We start from the raw sequence: 20,420 nt of genomic DNA on the forward strand, positions 1-20,420 counted from the left end.
TGAAAATTAGGTGTTGACACAAATACACAGGAGGCAAGAGCCGTGGCACCATTGCCCACAGTTCTAACCCTCCTGACCCATCCAACCCCCTTTTTACCACTCCGCTCGCTACCTTGCCGCCCTCTATGTTGTCCAGAAAAGAGCTGAAGAGAAATGAGAACAGAAAAGGAAGTTCGTAGGTAGTAGTGTACATGGCCCTTGTCCTGTTCCATCTGCCCCGAAACTCATACTTCCGATGATGGGAGGGACGAAAACGTGGAAAAGGTTGCAACAGTAGTAGTTTTCAACCGAACATATTCGGCATAAAAATCTAATACCCCAAGTTTGCGCCATGCTGTCTCTCTCTCATCTCTATGCCCGATGGATTTTTTGTTTCCCTTCTCCGTTCCTTTGGTATCCCGTTCCCTTCTCTCTCTCCCTCTCTTGACCTGGCTGCTCGTAATCGTGACAAAACTCGCTCTCTCTCTCCCCTCGCCTCCTCTAAACACCTCCCAGCGCTAAGAAAAAATAAAAAAGACCCTTTAGTGGTGAGCATCAGCCTTCTGGCCACCGTGGTACCCGACAATCTTGAGTCTGCCAATCATCTCGCCCACGGTGAAGAAACCGAGGAGCTCGGCGACGAGGACGCCGCCGGCAGCGACTTGTGTCCTGGAGAGGTTGCGCACTTGCTGGGGGTTGAGGGACTTGGCGAGCTGGGAGAAGAAGGGGCCGGGGGTCTGGAGTTGCTTCCAGAGGTTCTGGAAGTATGTCTGGAAGGTAGAGACGGAGCTATATCGAATATCACATGTTAGCGGACCAGGGTTGTGTGTATGGAGGGGTTGATATGAGGAGGAAACGTACGGAGGAGACATGCTCTGGCCCCGGAAGACGATCTTGGCCACCTCGATGCCAACCTTGGTGTAGTAAACGAGGGCAGGGGTTTTGCCTGGGTGTAATATGTTAGTTATCTCGTGATATATTTCCTTGACGCCCAAGCATGCGCCCGAATTCCTTCAGCCCGGAGACATACTCTCAACAAAAGCAACAAGACGCCCAGTGGGCCCGCCAACCTTGCCCAGCGCACCCGAGACGTTCTTCGCAGCGTTGGTGATAGCAGGACCGGCAGCGGCAGTGACGCGAGAGAGACCCTCCTGGGCCTTGGCCGAGAGCTCAGCGGCTTGAGCTTGAGCCTTGGTGGCAGTCTGCTTGGCAGTTTCGGCGGCCTTTTGTGTAGCGGAGGACTCGAAACGGACCATCTGGCGGCCCATGGTGAGGGCGGACCGCCGTGAGAGGAGGGCGAAAGACATTTTGTGTGGCGAAAGAATGGGAAAAAGAAGGTCGATTCGGGTATCGGGGGGTTCGGCCGAGCGGTGCGAGTGAACGACGGCTCTGGGAATCGAGGAGGGCCAATTTGGGGAAGAGAGGGGTTGGACGACGGCCGGATGAAGGTTGTGAAAAATCCGGGTTCGGGGTGGTTGTGCGTGGTGCCGGCCGTTGACGCTGGGTGGGTTTTGGTGGTTTGTTGTGGTGGCTTCCAACGAACGAAAGACGATATCGCGCAACTGGGAATAAAATGGGGCCCGCGGATGGAGAAAAATGGGAAGCTCCGGAACATTTCGAACTTCGGGCACTGGCCAGTTCCAACTTCTCGGCAAACTTGTCAGCCAATCAGTTGCCAGAATTGGTACTGAAGCTCGGACCATATCTTCTTAGCTACCGTCATTTTATGCCTGCCTCAAGCTGTCAACCACTTACACATACACTTTCACATGCATCCATTCTCATTTTCAGCCTTGTTATTGTTTCCTAATTCTTCATGAGTTCTTACAAAATACTTCTACTATCCAACATACGCTCTTCACTTCCAACCTAATCCAAGCTTTGAATCTGCACCTTGATCGCCCCCGTCTTCGGATCACTCGCCGTATTAAACGCCTTCAGCGCCTCCTCCAGAGGAAACCTATGCGTAACCAACCTCGACATATCCAGCACCTTGCTCTGCACCAACCTAATCGCCCTCGGCCAGGTGTTGCTATACCGATACTGAAACTGCAAATCAACCTCCCTCACGCTCGCCCTCATAAACGGAATCTGAATCTCGTTCCTCCCCACCCCAATTACAAACACCTTGCCTCCAAACTTCACGGCCCAGATGGCCGCCCCAATCGAGCTCTCAACGCCGGTACACTCCAATGCAATCGCCGGCTCGATACCATTGAACCCCTCCTTGACAATCCTCTCCGCCTGCTGTTCCACGCTCAACCCAGGCTCAACCTTCACCGTCACCACCCCCGGCGCGATCTCCTTTGCAAACTTTAACCTCCCCTCATCAATATCCGTGATGACCAACGGACACGCCCCTGCCGCCTGGCAACAAAGCAGCGTAATCAACCCAATCGGCCCCGCCCCGCAAATCAACACCGGATCTCCCAGCCTCACACCCGCCCTCTGCATGCCAGCCAAAGCTACGCTCAGCGGCTCGAGCATCGCCCCGTCCTCATAGCTCATATCCCCAATCTTGTGGCACCAGACAGCCTTGTGGTTGACATACCGTCTTAACAAGCCTGCCACTGGAGGTGTAGACAGGAAGTCGACCTTCTCGCACCCATTGTATCTGCCGGTGAGGCAGGGCTCGCACTCGTTACAGATGACCTGGGGCTCGATGGCTACGCGGTCTCCGACTTGGAGGGTCTTGACGGAGGGGTGGACGGCGATGATCTCACCGGCGGATTCGTGACCGAGGACGTGGTCACAGGTTACGATCATAGGGCCAATACAGCCGTGCTTCCAGAAGTGGACGTCGGAGCTGGAGACGGTGACATGTCAGTATGAACTTGGTCCAGAAAGGGGGTGAGAGGAGAGAGCGAACTAACCCGCAGATACCCGTGCTTCTGATGGCAACTGTCACCTCCCCTTCTTTGAGCTCTGGGCTGCCTTGCTGGACGCTTTCCAAGCTTGGTTCAGCAGAGTCGATCCAGAGGTCATGGCCAGGGTTGGTGAAGACACCAATGTTGGCCTTGGAGGCCTTTACTTTTGTTGTTGTCATCGTCGTCGACATCTTGTCTGTTTCCTGTCTGCTTACTTGAGCCAAGTGAGTTTGTCAATGGCGATAATCGCGGGGTTGATAGCAACAGCTCTCTAAGTTATAAGAGCTGGTGCTCAGAAGAACAAAGATGGGACGGGACGCGAGTAAGTTTAACTTTTCCCAACCGTCAACTTATATAGTTCACCAAACGGAAGAATCCGAACGCCGGATAAGAGTTGTAGGCAGGCAAAGGGTGTAATGGGACCTGCCGATCTCGCTACAACCCTCCACAGATACTTTACTACAAAAGCTCGCAAGGTGGGTTTGAAAAGGGAACCATCTATGTCACAAACCCAGCCGCCTGTGTGTTCATGTGGCACCTCCTCCACCTCCTCTTCCACCCCCCACGGTCCACGGTAGATGCAGCAGTTTTGATATCTGATCTGATGATGATGCCCCCCTTGGACGATCACAAGCACTAGAAGCTAGCACGCCCAATGCACTTTTCCATTACGCCGCCGCGTCTCCTCCCCCCCACCACTGCACAACCTTACATTGGCACGGGAAAGAAACAAAAGAAAAGAATTGTTCTAGACGCATCAATGGCGGGTAATTCTCACCCACACCCAGGTCCTCTTTCGTTACCGAACCAATCCTTCGAGATGTAGGTTTGATGATGCAAAGTGATCAGGAGGGAAAGTAAAGCAAGGTAGCCATGTTCCCGGGAAGTGGGGTCCAAAAGATTCTCGGGGTTATGACTTCGGCCGCTTCAACACCGACGACATTCTTGTTGCCAACGGGATGCCGTGGTGTGTGTCGGTCTACTGCAGTTCACGGTACGTCTCCCCCCGCCATCCGCGCCAATCACCGGCCGTTCAACAACCATCGACCCTCTCGGGAGCGGCCGAAGGCCAAAAGCAACGGTTCTTGTTTACCCCCCCCCTCCCCCCGTGCCCCGCTCCGTGGTTCGGGGGGGCTGGCTGGCCTGGCTTGCTCCTCAATTGCCCAGACCATTTTTCCGCCTCGGCCTGTGTTCTTCCGCCTACCATCGAACGTAGATTGGAAATGTGGCTTTTGTTTGATCGTATTTACCAATGCTACCTCGACATGTGGTTTGAAACAATAATAATGAAAACCCGAACATGGCAGTTGGCATTCTTCTTATCCAGCTCGGTCTGGATTGCCGGATACAACGTGGTCTTCCGGTCTGCCGAGACCGTTTGACTTTTGCCGTGATGTATAAAATCTTCCAGAATACAATAGATGACCCGTATACACTCCATCTCCTACACCGTATTTTCCACGTTGAGGATATTGTCCAACGAAATCAAATCCGTCCACAGAAATATGGAACCATGCCCGCCTAGATTTCCTTTCAAGTCTCCGCCAATTATGGATGCCCTTCGCATCCATTATCACCATATGCATGACTTTATGCATCTCCCCCCCCGCCCACCCCCAAAAAAAGCCAAGTTTGTGCAGCAAAATATCATGTAGATCCTCTCACGGCGTGCAGAGAGTTCCGAAATGTCGGGTCCGTCGTGGTCAGTCAGCTGCGGGGTATCTGTCGTAAAAGGTGAAAGAAAAAAAGTCGCTATGTTGTTGGTGTTTCCGATGCTGTCGTGAACTTGTGAGCTTTTCGTATCCGCCCCCCTGGCTCCAATGGTTCTGATGTCATCAAGCCATGGCTATCACCACGTCCCCCAGGCATCGACCATAGGAGCAGCAAGCTTCTGGAGCGAGCTCGCCTTTGAGGATAAGGTCACGTTTTAGCTAAACAAAAGAGTTAGGCATGAGATTGGGGGGTGTATGAAGTGGGGAGACGTACATCTGGGCAGACAATTGGTCTTGCTACGGCCATGCTGCTTGCCACGATGGCCCAGACGGCGAGGAGAGAAAGGAGTCGCATCTTGACTGATTGGACCGATTTGCTGGTACAATTGACGGGCGAAGAGACAAAAATCCAGTCGTCGTGAGCTCACAACAAATTTAAAAAAGAAGGCTGATCGCAATACGTAAGGGAACCTGGGAAAGCTGAGAGAGTGGAACCGGCGAATGGGTCTCTTAAAGCAAGGCGAGATGCCGAAGCCGAAAAAGATGGCTGTAGACTTCGTATCCTAGACTTGATAATTGTGAGAGCAACGATCAAAGAAAGCGGTGCGGCACGGGAGCGGTCTGGAGCTTAATACGAGGAATCAGACGATAAGAGAGCAAAGGTGCAGTGCTCGTAGGCTGGATATGGCCACTCGGCGTTTCTCTTTTGGAAACATGGGCTTCATCCTATCGTCTTGCTCATGGAGAACAGTTTGAGTCTTTGATTTGATGAAGAGGCACAGTGACAATCGGAGAGGACATTACAGTCGGACTCAGCCCTTGTCATGAACTGAGAAAGCGAGCTCGCTCAAGGCTGTTTTCTCAGTCAGTGACAAGGTTAATCCGATTGGGGTTTGTATGCAATGCAAATGTCTCAACTCTGCAAGCCGTCGGTAACTGCGAGAAACTTCGCCGCTGCCTACTGGTCTCATAAGATCCTGTCGAGTACGCCGTGTCAGTCGCCGAGCGGGAGGGACGGCGAAGCATTAAGACAGACATTGTGCTATGCGTGAAGGCCGCAGTGGCGGAGTGTGGGGAAACCATGGCTCCAGCTGGGCTGAGAATGGTCTTTATCTCCATGTCTCAGAGCCTGCCAATGAGAATGTTAGGAATACTGCTGTACTGCTGGTGGCTGTCATAGTCTAGGGATTTCGTTCAGCTCCGAGTTGCGACGAGGAATCGATGGCCTTGGAAATGAATCCAGCCTTCTGCCGAGTTTGTTGGGCGTGAAGCTCACAGAAGGGAAATGCAAATAGTATCGATACAGAAAGGGAACTGAAAAGCGTGGCAAGGGGAAAGCCACAGTGTTTGATTCTGTGTTTGTAACATGACAAACGAATGGGTGCTCGTTTCAAGTTGCTGAGGAAGATGGAATTTAAAGGTCGAGAAAATATGAAACTAAGCCACAGACCCCGCGGAGATGGGTATAGCGGCTAGAACCGGAGGAAACGGCGCGATAATATTGAGAGCCTCGGTCATCAAACTCCCTTGAAAAGAAATTATTCAGATGCATCCTGAAAGAATCTGAAAGTTGCTCTCTGGGTAGGAAGATATCAGTTTAAAGGGTAGGGTTGGGTGCATTTTCTCTTTGCGGCATGTGAAATCACCCCGCCTCGCATGGAGCACAGGCCACCTCAGCCTGAGCTTCAGCCACACAATGACGTTGTCGATTCCAGCCCTGGTTAGGGAAGCTTCCAGCTTGGAAAGGCCCACGTCACACCTGTCAGTCCACCAGCTGGAGCTTCCGTTCTTAAAAACAACAAAGCTGTCCGGATCTATTCACTACAACCAACGACAGGAATACTCGACGTTATACTTTTTTCCTACAGTGACTGAGATAACCACCAAAACCACATCAGCGCCGCCAAAATGACGCTCTACTACACCTTGGTATGCCCCTCTAGCTGGCTACTACAGCAGCGCTTTTGATCTGGGATCTGGGCTAACATCGCCAAAGGTCTTTATGCTACTAGTAGCAGAGATGGCCTTGTTCATGCTCTTGGTCGTCCCACTGCCATTTACGATGCGCAGGAAGCTCTTTACGTATGTTTCTATCCAGCTCACCTCTTATCGGCCGAAGTATAGCTAACCCCTGATTTCCCAGCTTCATTTCCGAGAATCCGATTGTCGCAAAAGTACAATACTGGCTCAAGATCACATTTGTCTTCATCCTCATCCTGTTCATCGACAGCGTAAATCGTGTCTACCGCGTCCAGGTCGAGCTTGCCGCCGCAACTGAGGGTAACAATGGACAAAGCGCGTACGTCTATTATACCCCACTTATCCTATTTTTCTGTGCCCCCCAGACACTAATCAAGTCAGGAACAGAACTGCCATAATGGGACACGAGCGTCTCGAAGTCCAGGCCCGCAAGTTTTACTCGCAGCGCAACATGTACCTCTGCGGCTTCACCCTCTTCTTGTCCCTCATCCTCAACCGCACCTACATCATGATCCTCGAGACGCTCCGCCTGGAGGAGAAGGTCAAGCTGTACGAGGGCTCCGAGAAGAACACCAAGCAAGCCGAGAAGCTCGCACAGGCTGGTGATGCTGGTGAGATTGCGCGGTTGAAGAGGGAGATCAAGCTTCGTGATCAAGACATTGCTACCCTCAAGAAGCAGTCCGAGGGTTTGCACAGGGAGTATGACGAGTTGGCCGAGAGATATGGTGCCACGCAGGAGAATGGCAAGCTTTCCAAGAAGGACAAATAGGATCTGAACCTTTGGGAGGGGGTGGAGAACCTTGACTCTGGTGCCGCTTCTGGTGTTGGGAAGGTATCGGGATCGTCGGGGTTGTTTAAGGAGGATGAGAGTGAAACGGAGGTGCGGTTGCGGAGGGCAGGGTCGGAAAATATTTGGTCTCCTTAGAGATAGGGAGATTGTGTAAGAGGAGAAGGAATGGATGATGTGACTGAAAAGTGTGTATGGTTTTGAGGGAGTTGGGCTAGGGTCTTTTTCTTACCTACGTGTATCCATCAATGGCGAACTTTCATGGTTGTTTTACTCTGAATGGGACATTTACTTGATTACCAAACACACATTGACGGAGAGATACTTGGTCGCACTGTGTTTGGTCAAGACTGGAAAAGTCTTGTGCAATGCAAATAGCACTGGTCAGGTATTTCAACACGAAGCACATAACCCTATCCTGGGACACGGCGATCCATATGCATGCCTGTGGCTGTGGCTTCTCAAGAGCTTTCACATCGGTAATATTTGGAAGGGGAACTCGTGGATGTGCAGAAAACCCAGTGCCTTTTCTCTATCTATATACAACAAACACTAAGAAGAAAAGGCCCAACCAGGGCTGTCTATAACTATGCAAGCCCAAGAAATGCTAACAATCCGTCCAAAAAGTCTTTTAACGCCCAAAATAGTTTCCCTCCTGTCCCACTTTTTTCCTTTCTCTATAAACTAGTTGATTTTTTTATACAAGAGCTTTTGTTACAATATATACATACACACCGCCCCTTTCCCCACATGCTGGTGGTGACATGCAAGTAGTAGTACTCAATACATGTCATACAAGTCAGGGAACAAGATCCCGTTCGCCATGGCGAGCACCTCCCTCTCAAAATCCGTATCCGCCTCCTCCTCGTCCCAAGGCAGCAGACCCATCGCCCGAAGCCCTTCCTCCCCGCCGGCGTCGCTTATTTCTTGGACGCCTGGACGGCCAATGTAGTGTGCTTCTCCCCTGCCGTGACCGCTCCCGTAGCCGCACCCGTCAAAGAAATCTGGGCCGGGGCAGCCGAGGAGAAAAGATTTCCGCTGGCGGGAGAGGTAGAGGGCGTTTGTTTGGGTTAGGGGCACGCAGGGGAGGTACATCACGCTTGCTGAGGGGGTGGGGGAGGAAGAGGTGATGGAGTGGATGAGGTCGGGGTGCCAGATTAGGTAGTCGCCTGGGGAGAGGTCGGGGATGTCGATTAGGGAGCGGCGGAGCTGGAGGTGGGGGTGGATGGACGAGTTTATTTCCTGGGCGTAGGAGGGGAGGGCGCCGTGGAGGATGGAGTTTGTGGGTGTGAATGCCCAGTTTTCTGTTTCCGGGGAGGAGGAGGAAGAAGAAGAGGGGGAGAAGAAAGGGCGGAGGAGGAAGTAAGCTGTTGCGTGCTTGAGCAAAGGACAGACGCGCATGGAGGAGGGCCCCGGGGATAAGGCGAGCCAGCCTTGGTACATTCTGAAGATGGAGCATGCGCCGGCTTTGTGGTAGAGGTCCGAGGTTACTGTCAGACGGGTGCTGCTCTGTACGTGAGGTTAGTGGTGGTGCAAGAAATGATGGAACGCGGTAATTGACGAACCTCCCATGGGTTGTAATCTTCCCATTGCCCCTGGAATATCTCATTGTAGGTGCCTGCCCTTCCATACCCGTCCGTCTCCCATCTTTCCACACTGCCGCCATCAATATGAGCTGCCGCGGGGGACCTCGTGTCTGCCGTCTTTTGACCTGTCCTTATTCGGTCGGCATAAGTGATCGGGAAATTCGTGGTCACCCTCGCCTTTGGATCTTTCGAAGTCCATAACCCCATGACAAAACGTTGAGCTTCCAAGACATTGGGGTGTCCCCTTGCCTTGATCTGAGCTGCACTCCAATACAGTTCCTGTAGGTCAGATTCCTGAGGAGTCCTTGGCCTTTTCTCTGCATTTTCGTCAAGATACCCCATAGCTCCTTGGTACAAGTCCTCCGCAGTACCCCGTGGTATCACATTGCGTATGATAGCAACGCCTCTCTGTCGAAGGCCTTCCCGGAAGACCTCGGCCACCCCGGGTTTCTTGATGTTGGAAAAGTCGATGGTGGGGACAGCCTGTGACCCCAAAGATGATACAAGATCAACCTCGTCCGAGAGGCTCTGTATCAGGCGCTGCCATGAGGGCACAAGTGTCGATTCCTTTCCGGATACTAATCTTTCCTTCAGGACACTAAACCGCCGCGGGAGGGGTATTGGCTCGGAGTATGATCGTGAAAGCATCTCATCCTTTCTCGACGGGGGTGAATGGCTCGAGGAGACTGGGGAGATCGGAAGAGGCCCTATAGAAATGGCCATGTCGGGGGATGCGCGCGAATAACATAGCAACACGGGAGGAAGTGCAGCTGCAATTCAGGAGCGCATATTGGATGCAGGAAAGAGTGGGAAGGACCCGGTATGTATTCAGCAGCTGCAAGAAGCAGCAGAGATATACACATTGTCAGTCGACAACGGTGACGAATCCGGCGTGGTTTCCATTGCTTGCCTCGGTGCGGGCATTGCTCCAGGTCTGAAAGACGGTTGTCGATGCATCAAGATCCGAAAGTGGAAACCCAAAAGGTGTAAGTCGTTTGGGCCATGTCCCTGTCTCCCTACCAGGGGACCGCAAAGCGCAGAGACGGGCCGTCTGGCCGGACAAGACACCCCACGTAAATTCTACGATGGGCCCCCCAATAGGGGAATTTTAAGCACCCCTACCCAAAACCAAAGGCAAAGATCCGAACAACTGTCTTGGTTGATTTCTCAAAGCTCTGCTAACGTCTCGCTTGCAATGCCCGCAAGTCCCTAGCTTCCCTTTGCAGGGCTGAAAAGAGCCTCTGATAAGAGCAGGGATCAGGGCTTTAACCCAAATGCACTGTTGATCTGTCCCGACATGCCGATTCGCGCCGCGTGTTGTCCTTTTCTGGTTCCGTGATCTCGTTTCTAAGCTTGTTTCCCTCGTTTGGAACGGCGGATAGGGACGTTAGTGTCGGCATTGTCACCGGAAGTCTTCCTTTTGGCCGGTGGCTTAGACTTGGTGGTTTTCTCTTCGGGCTCTGTTTTGGTTGCCGGCTTGTCTTCCTGGTCCGTTGCCGCTCCCTTGTCGTTCTCCTCTGCCTTTTCCGCCGTGGCAGCCGCCTTTCCAGAGGCTTGGGTATGGTCGCCCCTCATAATGGCAAAGGCCACCTTTTCTATATCGACGGCTCTCACACCAAGCCTCTTCGTCAAGGCCTGGGCTTTCAGAGTCAACTGGGAGTACTCGTTCTTGTTGTACTTGATGGGTCCCTTGGACCCATCATACTCCAGCCAATAAAAGGCCTCATCGGCAAAAAAGATGATGTTATCTGGAGCGTGAACAGCAAGTAGTAGCGAGGCGGTGGCCGGCCCGATGCCCTTGAGCTGAGTGAGAATATCCAGGGCCTGAGGCCACTGCTTCTTGGCCTGGTGGTACTGAGCTACGGCCTTTCGTATCGTCTCTTTCAAAGTCTTGGGATCGTTTGATGAAACGAGCTTCATGAGAGAGGGTCTGAATTTCCCATGGCGACTGTCACTCAAGTCAGTCCCACTGTGATGATACCAAACTCTCGGTAACAGTAAATGAGACCAAAGAAACACCATCCCCACAACTGCAGTAGCATTGTTCAAAACACTGGATGACGACAAGTCTGAAGACGAGAAAACACATACAGCTTCCATTCGACCAGCAATTTGACATCTTCAATTGTCATTTGTTTGGGCTTTTCCTGGCCAAACTGCTCAAGGGCTTCGCCATATCGATAGGCATCAAGCTCAGACAGAGACTTTTGGCCTTCTTTGGCTACAAGGCTATATTAGTCCATGTGCAACTCTGACCGGAAAAGTCTTGTCAGAGACTTACTGCCTTTGCTTTTGGAAATAGCCTCAAGACAGGCCGGGTATCTGCTAAGGTACTCATGAAATTCGCTGTCGGTTATATTATCCGCAGACGGGATGGTCGAGCTTCCCATTGCGGCTCTTGGTACAGATTGCGGTCTTGATGCCGGGCCAGGGTGGTATCGCAGGAACAACGGTCGCGATCCGCGAGATCCACCAGGCTCAATCCGACGGGTCGCTGTCCGGGAGCTCGTGCCGTTGATACGTTGATACGGTATTCGTCGATGCGAAGACCAGCAATACGCCCGAGTTAAGGCCAGATCAACCGAGATTTTTTTTCTGAGTGAGAAAGTTGAAGAACACGACCCAAGCAATGAGGTTGAACGAAACGATTTCCTGATTCGGCCCACAATGGCGATGAGAGTGAGAATGACACCGAGTCGGATGATGATCGCGCTTCACCGGGAGAGGGATGCTGTTTTTTTCTTAATACGGGTTTGCGAAACGGCGGCTAAGCGGGAGATAACCCAAGATTAACGAGACCAATGCAGGAACCGACGAGGGGAGGGTTTCTGGAAGATGTGGAAGGTGTGCCGGTGTCGATTGACGAGACGCGATGAGAAGCGCGTCAGTGGTGTAATCAAACACCACCAAAAATGATGACAACGGGAGGCTTCAAAATACGCCAACGAGATCCCGAAACTGTTTCAAAAGGTTCCGAAGACGAAGATGAAGGAGATCATTCAACTCGAGTATAAAAGCACACTCTCATGAAAAGATATGCAACATCACAAAAGGCCCCTCTCTCACTCAGGGTCTTTCTTCATCTCTGTACCAAGCACTTAAACCCCTGCTGATAATCATCACTCTAGTTGCCCGTCACTGGGCCGTTGGCAGCTGCAAGACGACAGACTGGTCCGTGCACCCAATCAATCCAGCCCACTTCGACCATGAGCCCACCTCAGGCTCCAGTCAAAAAATTGGCGGCGGGACTTGTAGCCGCTGACTGGAATTCCAAAGACTCGCTCACCTTCGCGCCACTTTTACCCGCTGACCGCAAAGGAAGAAAAAAACATACAGACTTCATAGCCTTCACCGTACTTCCGTAACGGACCAACCCTTACTCCTCACTCAACTTTTTACCCGTAAAGAAAACCCAAACCGACAAAATGGGTGGAGGTAACGTACGTGCAGATCCTCTTGCATCCCCTCCGTCCCCCGACATGTGCCCCAAAACGTTCCCCCCCAGATCCTCATCCCCGTTTCTTGCCCGCTCGGCCGTGAAGGGCCCGGCCGGCGCGGCCCTTCAAACCTACGTGGCACAGCGGAATAAGGTACTGACAGAAAGTCAATATAGGGAGCCAAGGCCGCGCAGAAGCGTGCCCGCAACGCAAAGGATGCTGCCCCCAAGGCCGCTTCTCAGCTCAAGAGTGTAGGTACTCCGTGTCCGGCGTGGGCAAGAAGCAGATTGCTGATGTGATACCTGATAAACAGAACGAGAAGGCCATGAACATCATCTGCAACATCTGCAAGCAGACCTTCCTCTCGACCTCCCGCAAGCCCCAGCTCGAGCAGCACTCCAGCAGCGGCAAGCACGCCGGGAAGCACACGTTTGAGCAGTGCTTCCCCGAGTACAAGGAGTAGGAAATATCTACTATCTGAACGATCAATGACCAACATTGCATAAAAACAAACAAAAAAAATGGTGAAGCGGGCGGCGCTAGGCAAACAGACAGGCATGGGACAAAGCTAGGCGTAGGGTATGGGCATGATGGGCGACGCAGCAGGCGTGATGGCATCAGCGAACTGGCGTAACGAGGTTGATATTCGGGATATGGTTTGGATTTTTTGACGGGCGTCCTCCAGGTTCTGGATGGGCATGACTGACTGCAAGCTTTCTGGCCATAGGCACTAGCTCGTCCAGAAGAAACAGAGGCATGATATGGATCACGTATTGGCATGAGACTGCTGTGAAAACACTTCCATGATGAAAACCAAGGCTATGCTGTACTCCCTTGAACCCAAAAACTCCAAACTAAAAGCACCAGTCCTTTAATGAGCCTCCACAGCCGTCCCCTCGCCTACAATGGGCACCGCCTCCACGACGGGACTCTTCTTCCTCGCCAACGCAGCCTGCTCAGCCCTCACGCTCTCCAAAATGTCCGGATACCAAATCTCACCCACATCCTGATGGCTCTTGACCCGGTTCCTCAACGTCGCCTCCCCCAACGTCTTGGCCACCCCTCCCTTCCTAAACGTAAACTCAACATCATCCAACCTTCCCCCATTCTTCTCCAGCACCCTCCTCCTTAGTTCCTTGATCTCCTCCTTCACCTGTCCCACCCCCACATTCTCCAAATCCTCAAACTCTGCGTCCCCGCTCACGCCCTGAAAGAAAGGAATGCTATACCTCGCCCCTTTGCCCGCCTCCGGAGACAAGACCCTGTGCGTAGTACTCACACAAACCCCCTGAGTGAGCGCCTCCAGCCCCTGCCCTATCGCCACGACAAGCGTCCCGTCAATAGGAGGGCAATCAATCCACTCCCCCTTCATATTCTGCACCTGCAATCCCCTGTGCTGACTAGCCTGCAGCAAGTAACTACTCAGCATACTATCCTTGTGCGGCCCAACCCCTTGATTTCCCTTCCCGCTCCCCAACGTGCCCACGTCGGGGTACTTTACAATCTTGAGCTTGTGCTGCTGCGTTTGGTTTTGTCTCCCGCCGAAGCCAGGGCCGTCAAAGTACTTGTTGAATGCGTCGGGAGGGAGGTCGATGGCCTCGGCGATGAGGGAGGTGAAGGAAATGGATATCTCCCCCATGCGGTTCATGTACTCGGTGAATGTCTCCCGGAAGTTGGGCAAGATGGATGAAGAGGGCCACTGGTTAGGCGCGAGGAGGTTGTCGTATAAGGGGGCGTCGGGGCCGGGGAGGGGGTGCTCAGTAGACAAGTCGATCTGCTCGCGGTGGTCGATCCCACCGGCGGTGATCTCGGCAGAGAGACGGGAGTAGCCCAGGAAGGAGGGGGCGTTTTTCATTTCGATTTTGAGTCTTATATCTCCTGGTTAGTTATATGTGAGAGAGAGGATAAAAGGGGAGAAGAAGGGAAACGGACTTTTCTTCTTCGGGAATGTCAAAAAAGGCTTTGCCCTCGCGGATGACTTGTTTGAAGAGCTCATCTGGGATGCCGACGTTTTTAAGATACAAAAACCCGACTTCCATGAGGGCATGGCGCAGCTCGGCGAGGAACTGCGGTTTCGTCGCTGGGTCTGAGGCCTGAGCCAGGTCGAGGATGGGGATGGATGTAAAGGACATTGTGATCGTCACTGAGGATTAGAGTGATATGTGAGAGCCGCCTGTATCTCCGTGTCTGAGAGGGAAAAGTCTTAACAAAGAGTCAAGAATGAAAACACGCGAAAGAAAAAGTAGACTGCTTATAAATAGACCACCGGCCTACAGAAAGAATGTTTCAAGAGGGTATCTTAATGATCCAATCGGATACAATATGCAGCTACACTTATATCTCTAGCTTCCTTAGCATCTGTCCGATGTCAGGTCATGTTTCCCATCACCCTCAAAATGGCGTAATCGGTCGACATCGGAGCTGCTCCATACCCAGCCCCGCATTTACTCACGGGGTGCGGGTCACAAAGCCCGGGTTTACCCCCCTTTCTCCAACGGCACGCCATACCCATTCCCTTCCTTTGAAGCTTCCATGTTCGGGCCGGCTTGGTCCAAATGCCGGGCGTACTGCGTCCTTCCCTCCCGCTTACGGATGGGTCCTTACCGGACAAAACCATGCCGATTTCGTATTATGGCCTACAACTCTGGGCCCAGCCACTTTTGCTTATTTCCTTTCCAACCTCTTGATTAGATAAATCTGCTCTCCAATGGCGCGAGCTGTTTCTGGAGGGGCATTTGTGTGTGCCTCGACGTCCTGTTCGTAGACTGAGATGTCGAAATCACTCCGAGGAGGTGGGCTTCGCGCACCACATCGCCGCCAGTTGGGAGAAGCTGCCGTCAAGAGGGGCGAGCGCGAATGTGGGCGCGACGTTGAAGGCTTGGACCACGTGCTGTTGGGCTACAACGGCTGCATGATCGTCGTCATCCACCTCCATCGGATCCGCATCCTCCATCTCTTCATCGCTGACTTCTTCATCCTGCAAGACCAACGCATCCTGCACAGGTTGCGTCTCAACTGTGTCATCCATGGTCATGTGGTCCATAGGCTTGAGGATCAGTGGCTGCTCGACAGCGTCGGTCACAGCCCAGATCTGAGCCGCGGAATCAACCACCACGAAACCAGATGACCCCGGAGCAGCCAATACAGATGTGATGAGATGAGGGAATTGTTGCACCAGTTGTGGTTCCTGGTCATCAAGTGAGAAAACCGTCAGCTCAGATCGAGCACCTTTCTTCAGCTTGTCCTGCCGAGGGTGTGGGATAGGTGCCGCCAGGGCGAACGTCCGTGACTGGTGGTTGACGGCCAGTTGAGCAAGGCGTTTGGCGGCGAGAGAAGTATCCTTGAGCTTGTAGCTGTACAGCAGCTCGTCTGATACCGTGTCGTAAACGGCAATGTCCTCGGATAGCAAGATCAAGCATGAACCCATACTCTGGATGCTACGGACTTCTCCGCGGATGATACCTGAGATAACATCCCGAATCGTACCGGTTTGTGTGTCAATGGCAACAACAAGCCCCTCGGTAGAGACCCGGTAGGCGGCAAAGAGGATCGAACCGTCTTCAGAGTAGGCGACCGCGCCACTGCGGAACACCTTTCTGGTCTCCTCAACCAGGTCTTCTTGCTTTTCACGCACAGGGAGCGTGACAGCGCGAGAGCAGTGCCAGCTGCGAAGTGGTTCCCCATCATGTCCTTTGACCGCAAGACCGTCTCGGATGCGGTACTGTGTAGACCAGAACCGTACCACACCATCGTTTCCAATGGTCGCAAACCTGGAGGAAACTGGGTCGCTGGCAACATCGAAGATAGCTTGAGGAAGATCGGTGTGATGCGCCTCATTGACCCTGGTAACCAGCTCAAGTGAGTTATCCTCATGAACCTCCCAGAACTTGAGGTAGATCTCCTTCCTTTGCCGAGCAGCCTCGGCAACAGTCTTGGACCCAGTCAAGAAAGCGGCCGTGTCCCTTTCGGGGGGTTGCCACTCATCGATCGACGCCAACCACTTCCCGTCTTTAGAAAAGGAGAGACTTGTGGCCGTTGGCTCCATAATTGGCTGGCCATCCCTTGTGATATTGGCCTCTGTAGAGCTGGTGCGTGCAATCGCGTGCTTAGACACACCCTGAAATGAAGCAAGGTCAAAGACCTGAACAAGAGGAGCGGATACAGTTGTCCCGGCTCCCTGTGTAGCCTGCTGCCCGTTTCCAACACACAGGAACATCTGAGAAGGGTTGCGCGGATTGGATGTGGCCACCACGGGAGCCGAGATTTCATCAGCTGACCGCCAGACACGACGAACCAAGGATTCCTTCGAAGGCGTCTCTTCTAGCACAAGAGACTGGATGCCAGAAACATACATGGTCGGCTTCATCTCAGCAGTCGAAAGAACCATGGTGGAATTGTCGTCGAGATGGACGGCGTACGATGCACCGCGCGGCGAAATGGTGATGTTTTCGATGGTTGCTGACAGATGAGGAAGAGTTTCCGTCCGACCGGCATCAATCTGCCAAAGAACCAAGACAGTTTCGGCGCCACCAGAGATGAGATAGTTTCCTGACATCGATTAGCATCTTGCGAGCGGTTCTGAGTACATGCAGTCCTTACCATCTCTAGACAACTTAACGCTATGAACAGCTCTCCGATGCCAATGGAGCTTCGTAGGCTGCAAGGTGCGCTCTGCAATTCCAGACAATACATCATTGTACAAGTAGATGGCACCCCGAGCGCAACCAACGACCACATCAGCTCTGATGAGTTTCTTGTCCTTCAATACAGGATGAACATCCAGACAGCTGATGATATCGGGAAGGTCGAAAGAGTGGAAGTCGAATTTTAGCGTGTCGATGGAAGCGACCTTGCTCGCCTTGAAGTAGCCAATGTGCAAAGCCGTTTTCGTAGCGGCAACAATCAGTCTCCCACTAGCAGCGAACCGAAGCATCTGAGGACTTTGATCGAAACTGTGAAGAAGCAACCCCTCCCCTTTCCCTTCTAACAGGCTCTCCCTCGTATGGGCGACGACTTGCGCAGAGGTAGGACTAGTGTTCTGAAGGACGAGAAGCACATCGATTTTGGAATTGGGAAGGTCAATCGCATCGACAGACATATCGACAAGGTTGCTGGAAGTGATGGTGAATGGGGTGTCAGATCCAGTGCCTAATCTCCAATTGATGTTCCAAATACGGCCATCAGAGCAGGCAACCCAAATGTAGGCTCCCTGAGTCTTGGACAGCGATGTGGCCACGATATGGGCTGGTGTGGTCGCATTTTCGCTGTCCGTCTCTGTCAATGGGATAGGGATACGGCGGATCGGCAGGGAGCTTTCGGTGGAAAATACTTGGATCGAAGTATTGTAGGTTATTATGAGAAACCTAGGTATGTCAGTCAGGATGGAATCTGTGAGTAGCTGTCCCCCTCCTGGCATTCTTACTTCTCGTCTGGGGAAAAGACGGGATCAATGTTGAGCATCCGGCCGCCCATTGGGGGTTGGACCTTCCACTGTGACTGTGACGATACACCTGGCAAGCCTGAATGTCCATTTATCGGCTGAAGGCTTGTGTCGTCTGTGTGGCTTGTTTGGTTGGCTCCTTCCCTGTTCAACGCATCTGCCTTCTCCTGTTCTGTTTTGCGACGGTGCTTCTTCTGCTGCGCTTGTGCCGAGTCGTCTTTTGGTTCACGTTTCCGCTTTTTCAACGAGGCGCTATCGCCGTTGGTATCTGTTTTTGACGGCATCGTGTGATAGGGTAGCAAACTGACGTCTGACCTTTCCTGGGGGATCTCGGCGAAAAATCAATGCTGTAATGTCGAGAATGGAATCAAACAGCCCAAGCTTCACACGCCCAGTCCAGTCGCCAATTGCGACTAAGCGGAAGAAATTTTGGCGGAGTCGCAAAAAAAGTTACAGTGGGGCCGGCTGCTTATCGGCGATAAGCACGAGCCAATCCCTGTCCCTGAGACAAAGATTTGCGGCAACTTTGAGAGGTCTCGGCAGGCGTCGCGACAACTTCAGCGCATCCACCCACTTTCTGCCCAGTCATCACTGACCGACACTTTTCTGCCGGCATCTCCCACCGCAAAACCCAGGGCTCCCAATACATCAACTTCTCCGGCTTCAGAAACATCTTCCGGAACACCCTTTCACATTAGACTCCACCCAAGCTCGACGCGCATCTATCTACACTCGACAAAATGATTATTCCAGTTCGCTGCTTCTCATGTGGCAAGGTCGTGGGTGACCTTTGGGAAAAGTTCGTTGTCTTGATCGAGGACAGAGGGCTCGCCGATGGAGAGGCCCTTGATGAGCTCGGCTGCAAGCGCTACTGCTGCCGTCGCATGGTCATGACCCACGTTGACTTGATCGAGAAGCTTCTGAAGTACGAATTTTGTTCGGGCACACTTTTCTGACTGGATGTGGCTGACACCCTCGCTCTAGGTACACTCCCGATGGCCGCAACAGCAAGAAGCTCAGCATGGCCAATCCTGGTCACATGGAATAATAGACAACACCCGTTTAGATGCATTTTCGTCCGGCGTTATGGGTTGGTTATACAGGCAGCAGGGGCATATTGGTCTCAACAATTTTATTTTGGGGCGGGAAAAAGATTGTTTTTATGGGGATGAGGCGTCAGGGTTGACTTGCTTTGGATGCGCGAGGGCGGCGGCAGCATGCGTTTAAAATCTTTCGGCAGAGAACCTCAAGAAATGTTTTGGTGAAGAATGGTAAAAGCGGACGACAGTTTCACGCACATGGACTTGGCCGACGCTCAACTAAGGGAATAGAGCAGACATACTGTCAATTGTATTTGCCGTGCAATGCCACCAGCAGATTGCATGTCGTTATGTCGGACTAGAAGCTCTGCCTTTGCTCCAGAGACATACACACTTTGGAAATACAGTTCTTCATGGCACATCACCCATCCTTGATGACGGGGATCCACTTCCCATCCTCACTTCGAGATGAGGCTCGGGTGGACATCAGCAGCCCTTCTATCCCACCAACGAACTTGTTAAGCTAGGAACTTTTATCATTTCACCGCAGCCTTCTCGGACACAGCGCTGGGCAACTAGGAAGGTTCACCCGTGCCTCATCCTTCCCGCGCTGTCCTTCTTCTAGAAAATGCAGTATGTACCACTTTACCCCGGTCTATGCAACCCATACCAGATTTGTGAGATAATCTCGGTCAGCAAGAGGTGCTCATGCTGTTGGTTCCTCTTCCCGAACTGCAACAGACCCCACCACCAACAGAGAAGAGGTAGTGGACCCGAGCAAGCCTTCCATTTCTGCTTCCTACAGACCGACGCGTGCATTACACGACAACGGCCAGAACCTCCTGTGCAACCATAGCATCTCGTCCGAAGGCGTCGTCGTGGCGTCTAAGCGCCCGTTGCCGCGTCTAATCGCGGTTGTTCTGCAGGCTTGTGGGTCAAAGGAATATAGTTTCCTCTCTTGTCTCAATCACTCTGCGGAATCCATGAAGGGAAAGAGATCCTAAGCGCGGAGGCTGTTGGTGGAGATGAAGGATCTAAAGAGAGAAGTTAATGTTAGCCGCATTTGGCAGACCTCGTGTACTGTCATGAGTAGGGTATCTTACTATTGCTGCTAGCACTCAAAGTCCCTCACAAAACACAGCACACTTACAACTCCTACAACCTATGAGAGGCGCGCATTCATTGATCCCGCACTAGCGCCAAACCAACCATCAGGATCCAAACAGTCGGAATCGCTTGACCGCCACACACGGTCCGGCCCCTGCTGCCCGTGGTGGTGTTCTTCCTGTTGTCCTTGTGTGGGTGGCCATGCTGCAGCCCAGATCAGAATCTCAATTCCAACGCCATCATGCCTTTGCAGAGCTTCATCACACTTTCCTCTGCCGAGATTGATTCACCGCCTCCACTGAGAGACGATGCTTCAGTGCCGTCTCTAAGTTTTGTACCCATGGAACAGGCCTGCCTTTTTCTCGGCCGTCCGGATAACAAGTCAAGGTAACAGCACACTGTGCCTATGCGGACGAGAAGTTTCATGGCCCCCGCAGATCCAACCTCTCACTCATTTGCAAAATCAATGCCGATATGACCGAGTA

General features: G+C 52.5%; 10 protein-coding genes across 10 annotated transcripts; 3 read left to right on the top strand and 7 right to left on the bottom strand.

Annotated features, from left to right (window-relative positions):
• Positions 1-11: 11 nt before the first annotated feature.
• ATP20 (ATP synthase subunit G atp20) lies at positions 12-1,580 on the bottom strand. Its single transcript, XM_062906803.1, has 3 exons — positions 1,010-1,580; positions 841-925; positions 12-768 (listed from the first exon to the last, which is right to left on the bottom strand). The coding sequence occupies exons 1-3, from the start codon at positions 1,284-1,286 to the stop codon at positions 522-524; spliced, it is 609 nt and encodes a 202-aa protein (XP_062769690.1). The 5' UTR covers positions 1,287-1,580; the 3' UTR covers positions 12-521.
• A 200-nt stretch (positions 1,581-1,780) lies between these two features.
• lad1 (L-arabinitol 4-dehydrogenase) lies at positions 1,781-3,037 on the bottom strand (the record flags this gene model as incomplete). The annotated part of the gene is made up of 2 exons (XM_062906804.1): positions 1,781-2,785; positions 2,853-3,037. The coding sequence occupies 2 exons, from the start codon at positions 3,035-3,037 to the stop codon at positions 1,849-1,851; spliced, it is 1,122 nt and encodes a 373-aa protein (XP_062769691.1). The 3' UTR covers positions 1,781-1,848.
• Positions 3,038-4,681: 1,644 nt separating this feature from the next.
• Positions 4,682-5,596, bottom strand: QC763_102495 (uncharacterized protein; the record flags this gene model as incomplete). The annotated part of the gene is made up of 3 exons (XM_062906805.1): positions 4,682-4,777; positions 4,833-4,918; positions 5,521-5,596. The coding sequence occupies 3 exons, from the start codon at positions 5,594-5,596 to the stop codon at positions 4,682-4,684; spliced, it is 258 nt and encodes an 85-aa protein (XP_062769692.1).
• A 707-nt stretch (positions 5,597-6,303) lies between these two features.
• On the top strand, positions 6,304-7,578 carry YET3 (Endoplasmic reticulum transmembrane protein 3). Its single transcript, XM_062906806.1, has 4 exons — positions 6,304-6,487; positions 6,555-6,640; positions 6,702-6,857; positions 6,926-7,578. Exons 1-4 carry the CDS (start codon positions 6,467-6,469, stop codon positions 7,305-7,307), a joined length of 645 nt encoding a protein of 214 aa, XP_062769693.1. The 5' UTR covers positions 6,304-6,466; the 3' UTR covers positions 7,308-7,578.
• Positions 7,579-7,833: 255 nt separating this feature from the next.
• On the bottom strand, positions 7,834-9,634 carry QC763_102510 (uncharacterized protein; the record flags this gene model as incomplete). Its single annotated transcript, XM_062906807.1, has 2 exons — positions 7,834-8,834; positions 8,891-9,634. The coding sequence occupies 2 exons, from the start codon at positions 9,632-9,634 to the stop codon at positions 8,106-8,108; spliced, it is 1,473 nt and encodes a 490-aa protein (XP_062769694.1). The 3' UTR covers positions 7,834-8,105.
• A 624-nt stretch (positions 9,635-10,258) lies between these two features.
• QC763_102520 (uncharacterized protein) lies at positions 10,259-11,999 on the bottom strand (the record flags this gene model as incomplete). The annotated part of the gene is made up of 3 exons (XM_062906808.1): positions 11,193-11,999; positions 11,003-11,132; positions 10,259-10,859 (listed from the first exon to the last, which is right to left on the bottom strand). The coding sequence occupies exons 1-3, from the start codon at positions 11,299-11,301 to the stop codon at positions 10,259-10,261; spliced, it is 840 nt and encodes a 279-aa protein (XP_062769695.1). The 5' UTR covers positions 11,302-11,999.
• QC763_102530 (uncharacterized protein) lies at positions 11,361-13,114 on the top strand. Its single transcript, XM_062906809.1, has 4 exons — positions 11,361-12,082; positions 12,188-12,351; positions 12,525-12,599; positions 12,662-13,114. Exons 2-4 carry the CDS (start codon positions 12,337-12,339, stop codon positions 12,809-12,811), a joined length of 240 nt encoding a protein of 79 aa, XP_062769696.1. The 5' UTR covers positions 11,361-12,082; positions 12,188-12,336; the 3' UTR covers positions 12,812-13,114.
• On the bottom strand, positions 12,664-14,480 carry QC763_102540 (uncharacterized protein; the record flags this gene model as incomplete). The annotated part of the gene is made up of 2 exons (XM_062906810.1): positions 12,664-14,216; positions 14,281-14,480. 2 exons carry the CDS (start codon positions 14,478-14,480, stop codon positions 13,220-13,222), a joined length of 1,197 nt encoding a protein of 398 aa, XP_062769697.1. The 3' UTR covers positions 12,664-13,219.
• A 647-nt stretch (positions 14,481-15,127) lies between these two features.
• Positions 15,128-18,201, bottom strand: NAN1 (NET1-associated nuclear protein 1; the record flags this gene model as incomplete). The annotated part of the gene is made up of 3 exons (XM_062906811.1): positions 17,771-18,201; positions 16,948-17,711; positions 15,128-16,896 (listed from the first exon to the last, which is right to left on the bottom strand). The coding sequence occupies exons 1-3, from the start codon at positions 18,070-18,072 to the stop codon at positions 15,128-15,130; spliced, it is 2,835 nt and encodes a 944-aa protein (XP_062769698.1). The 5' UTR covers positions 18,073-18,201.
• On the top strand, positions 18,014-19,155 carry RPB10 (DNA-directed RNA polymerase II subunit L). Its single transcript, XM_062906812.1, has 2 exons — positions 18,014-18,713; positions 18,773-19,155. The coding sequence occupies exons 1-2, from the start codon at positions 18,529-18,531 to the stop codon at positions 18,834-18,836; spliced, it is 249 nt and encodes an 82-aa protein (XP_062769699.1). The 5' UTR covers positions 18,014-18,528; the 3' UTR covers positions 18,837-19,155.
• The last annotated feature ends 1,265 nt before the right edge of the window (positions 19,156-20,420 follow it).

This window comes from Podospora pseudopauciseta, chromosome 1 (assembly GCF_035222475.1).
Source record: "Podospora pseudopauciseta strain CBS 411.78 chromosome 1, whole genome shotgun sequence".
In the NCBI taxonomy this organism is placed as follows: Eukaryota; Fungi; Ascomycota; class Sordariomycetes; order Sordariales; family Podosporaceae; genus Podospora; species Podospora pseudopauciseta.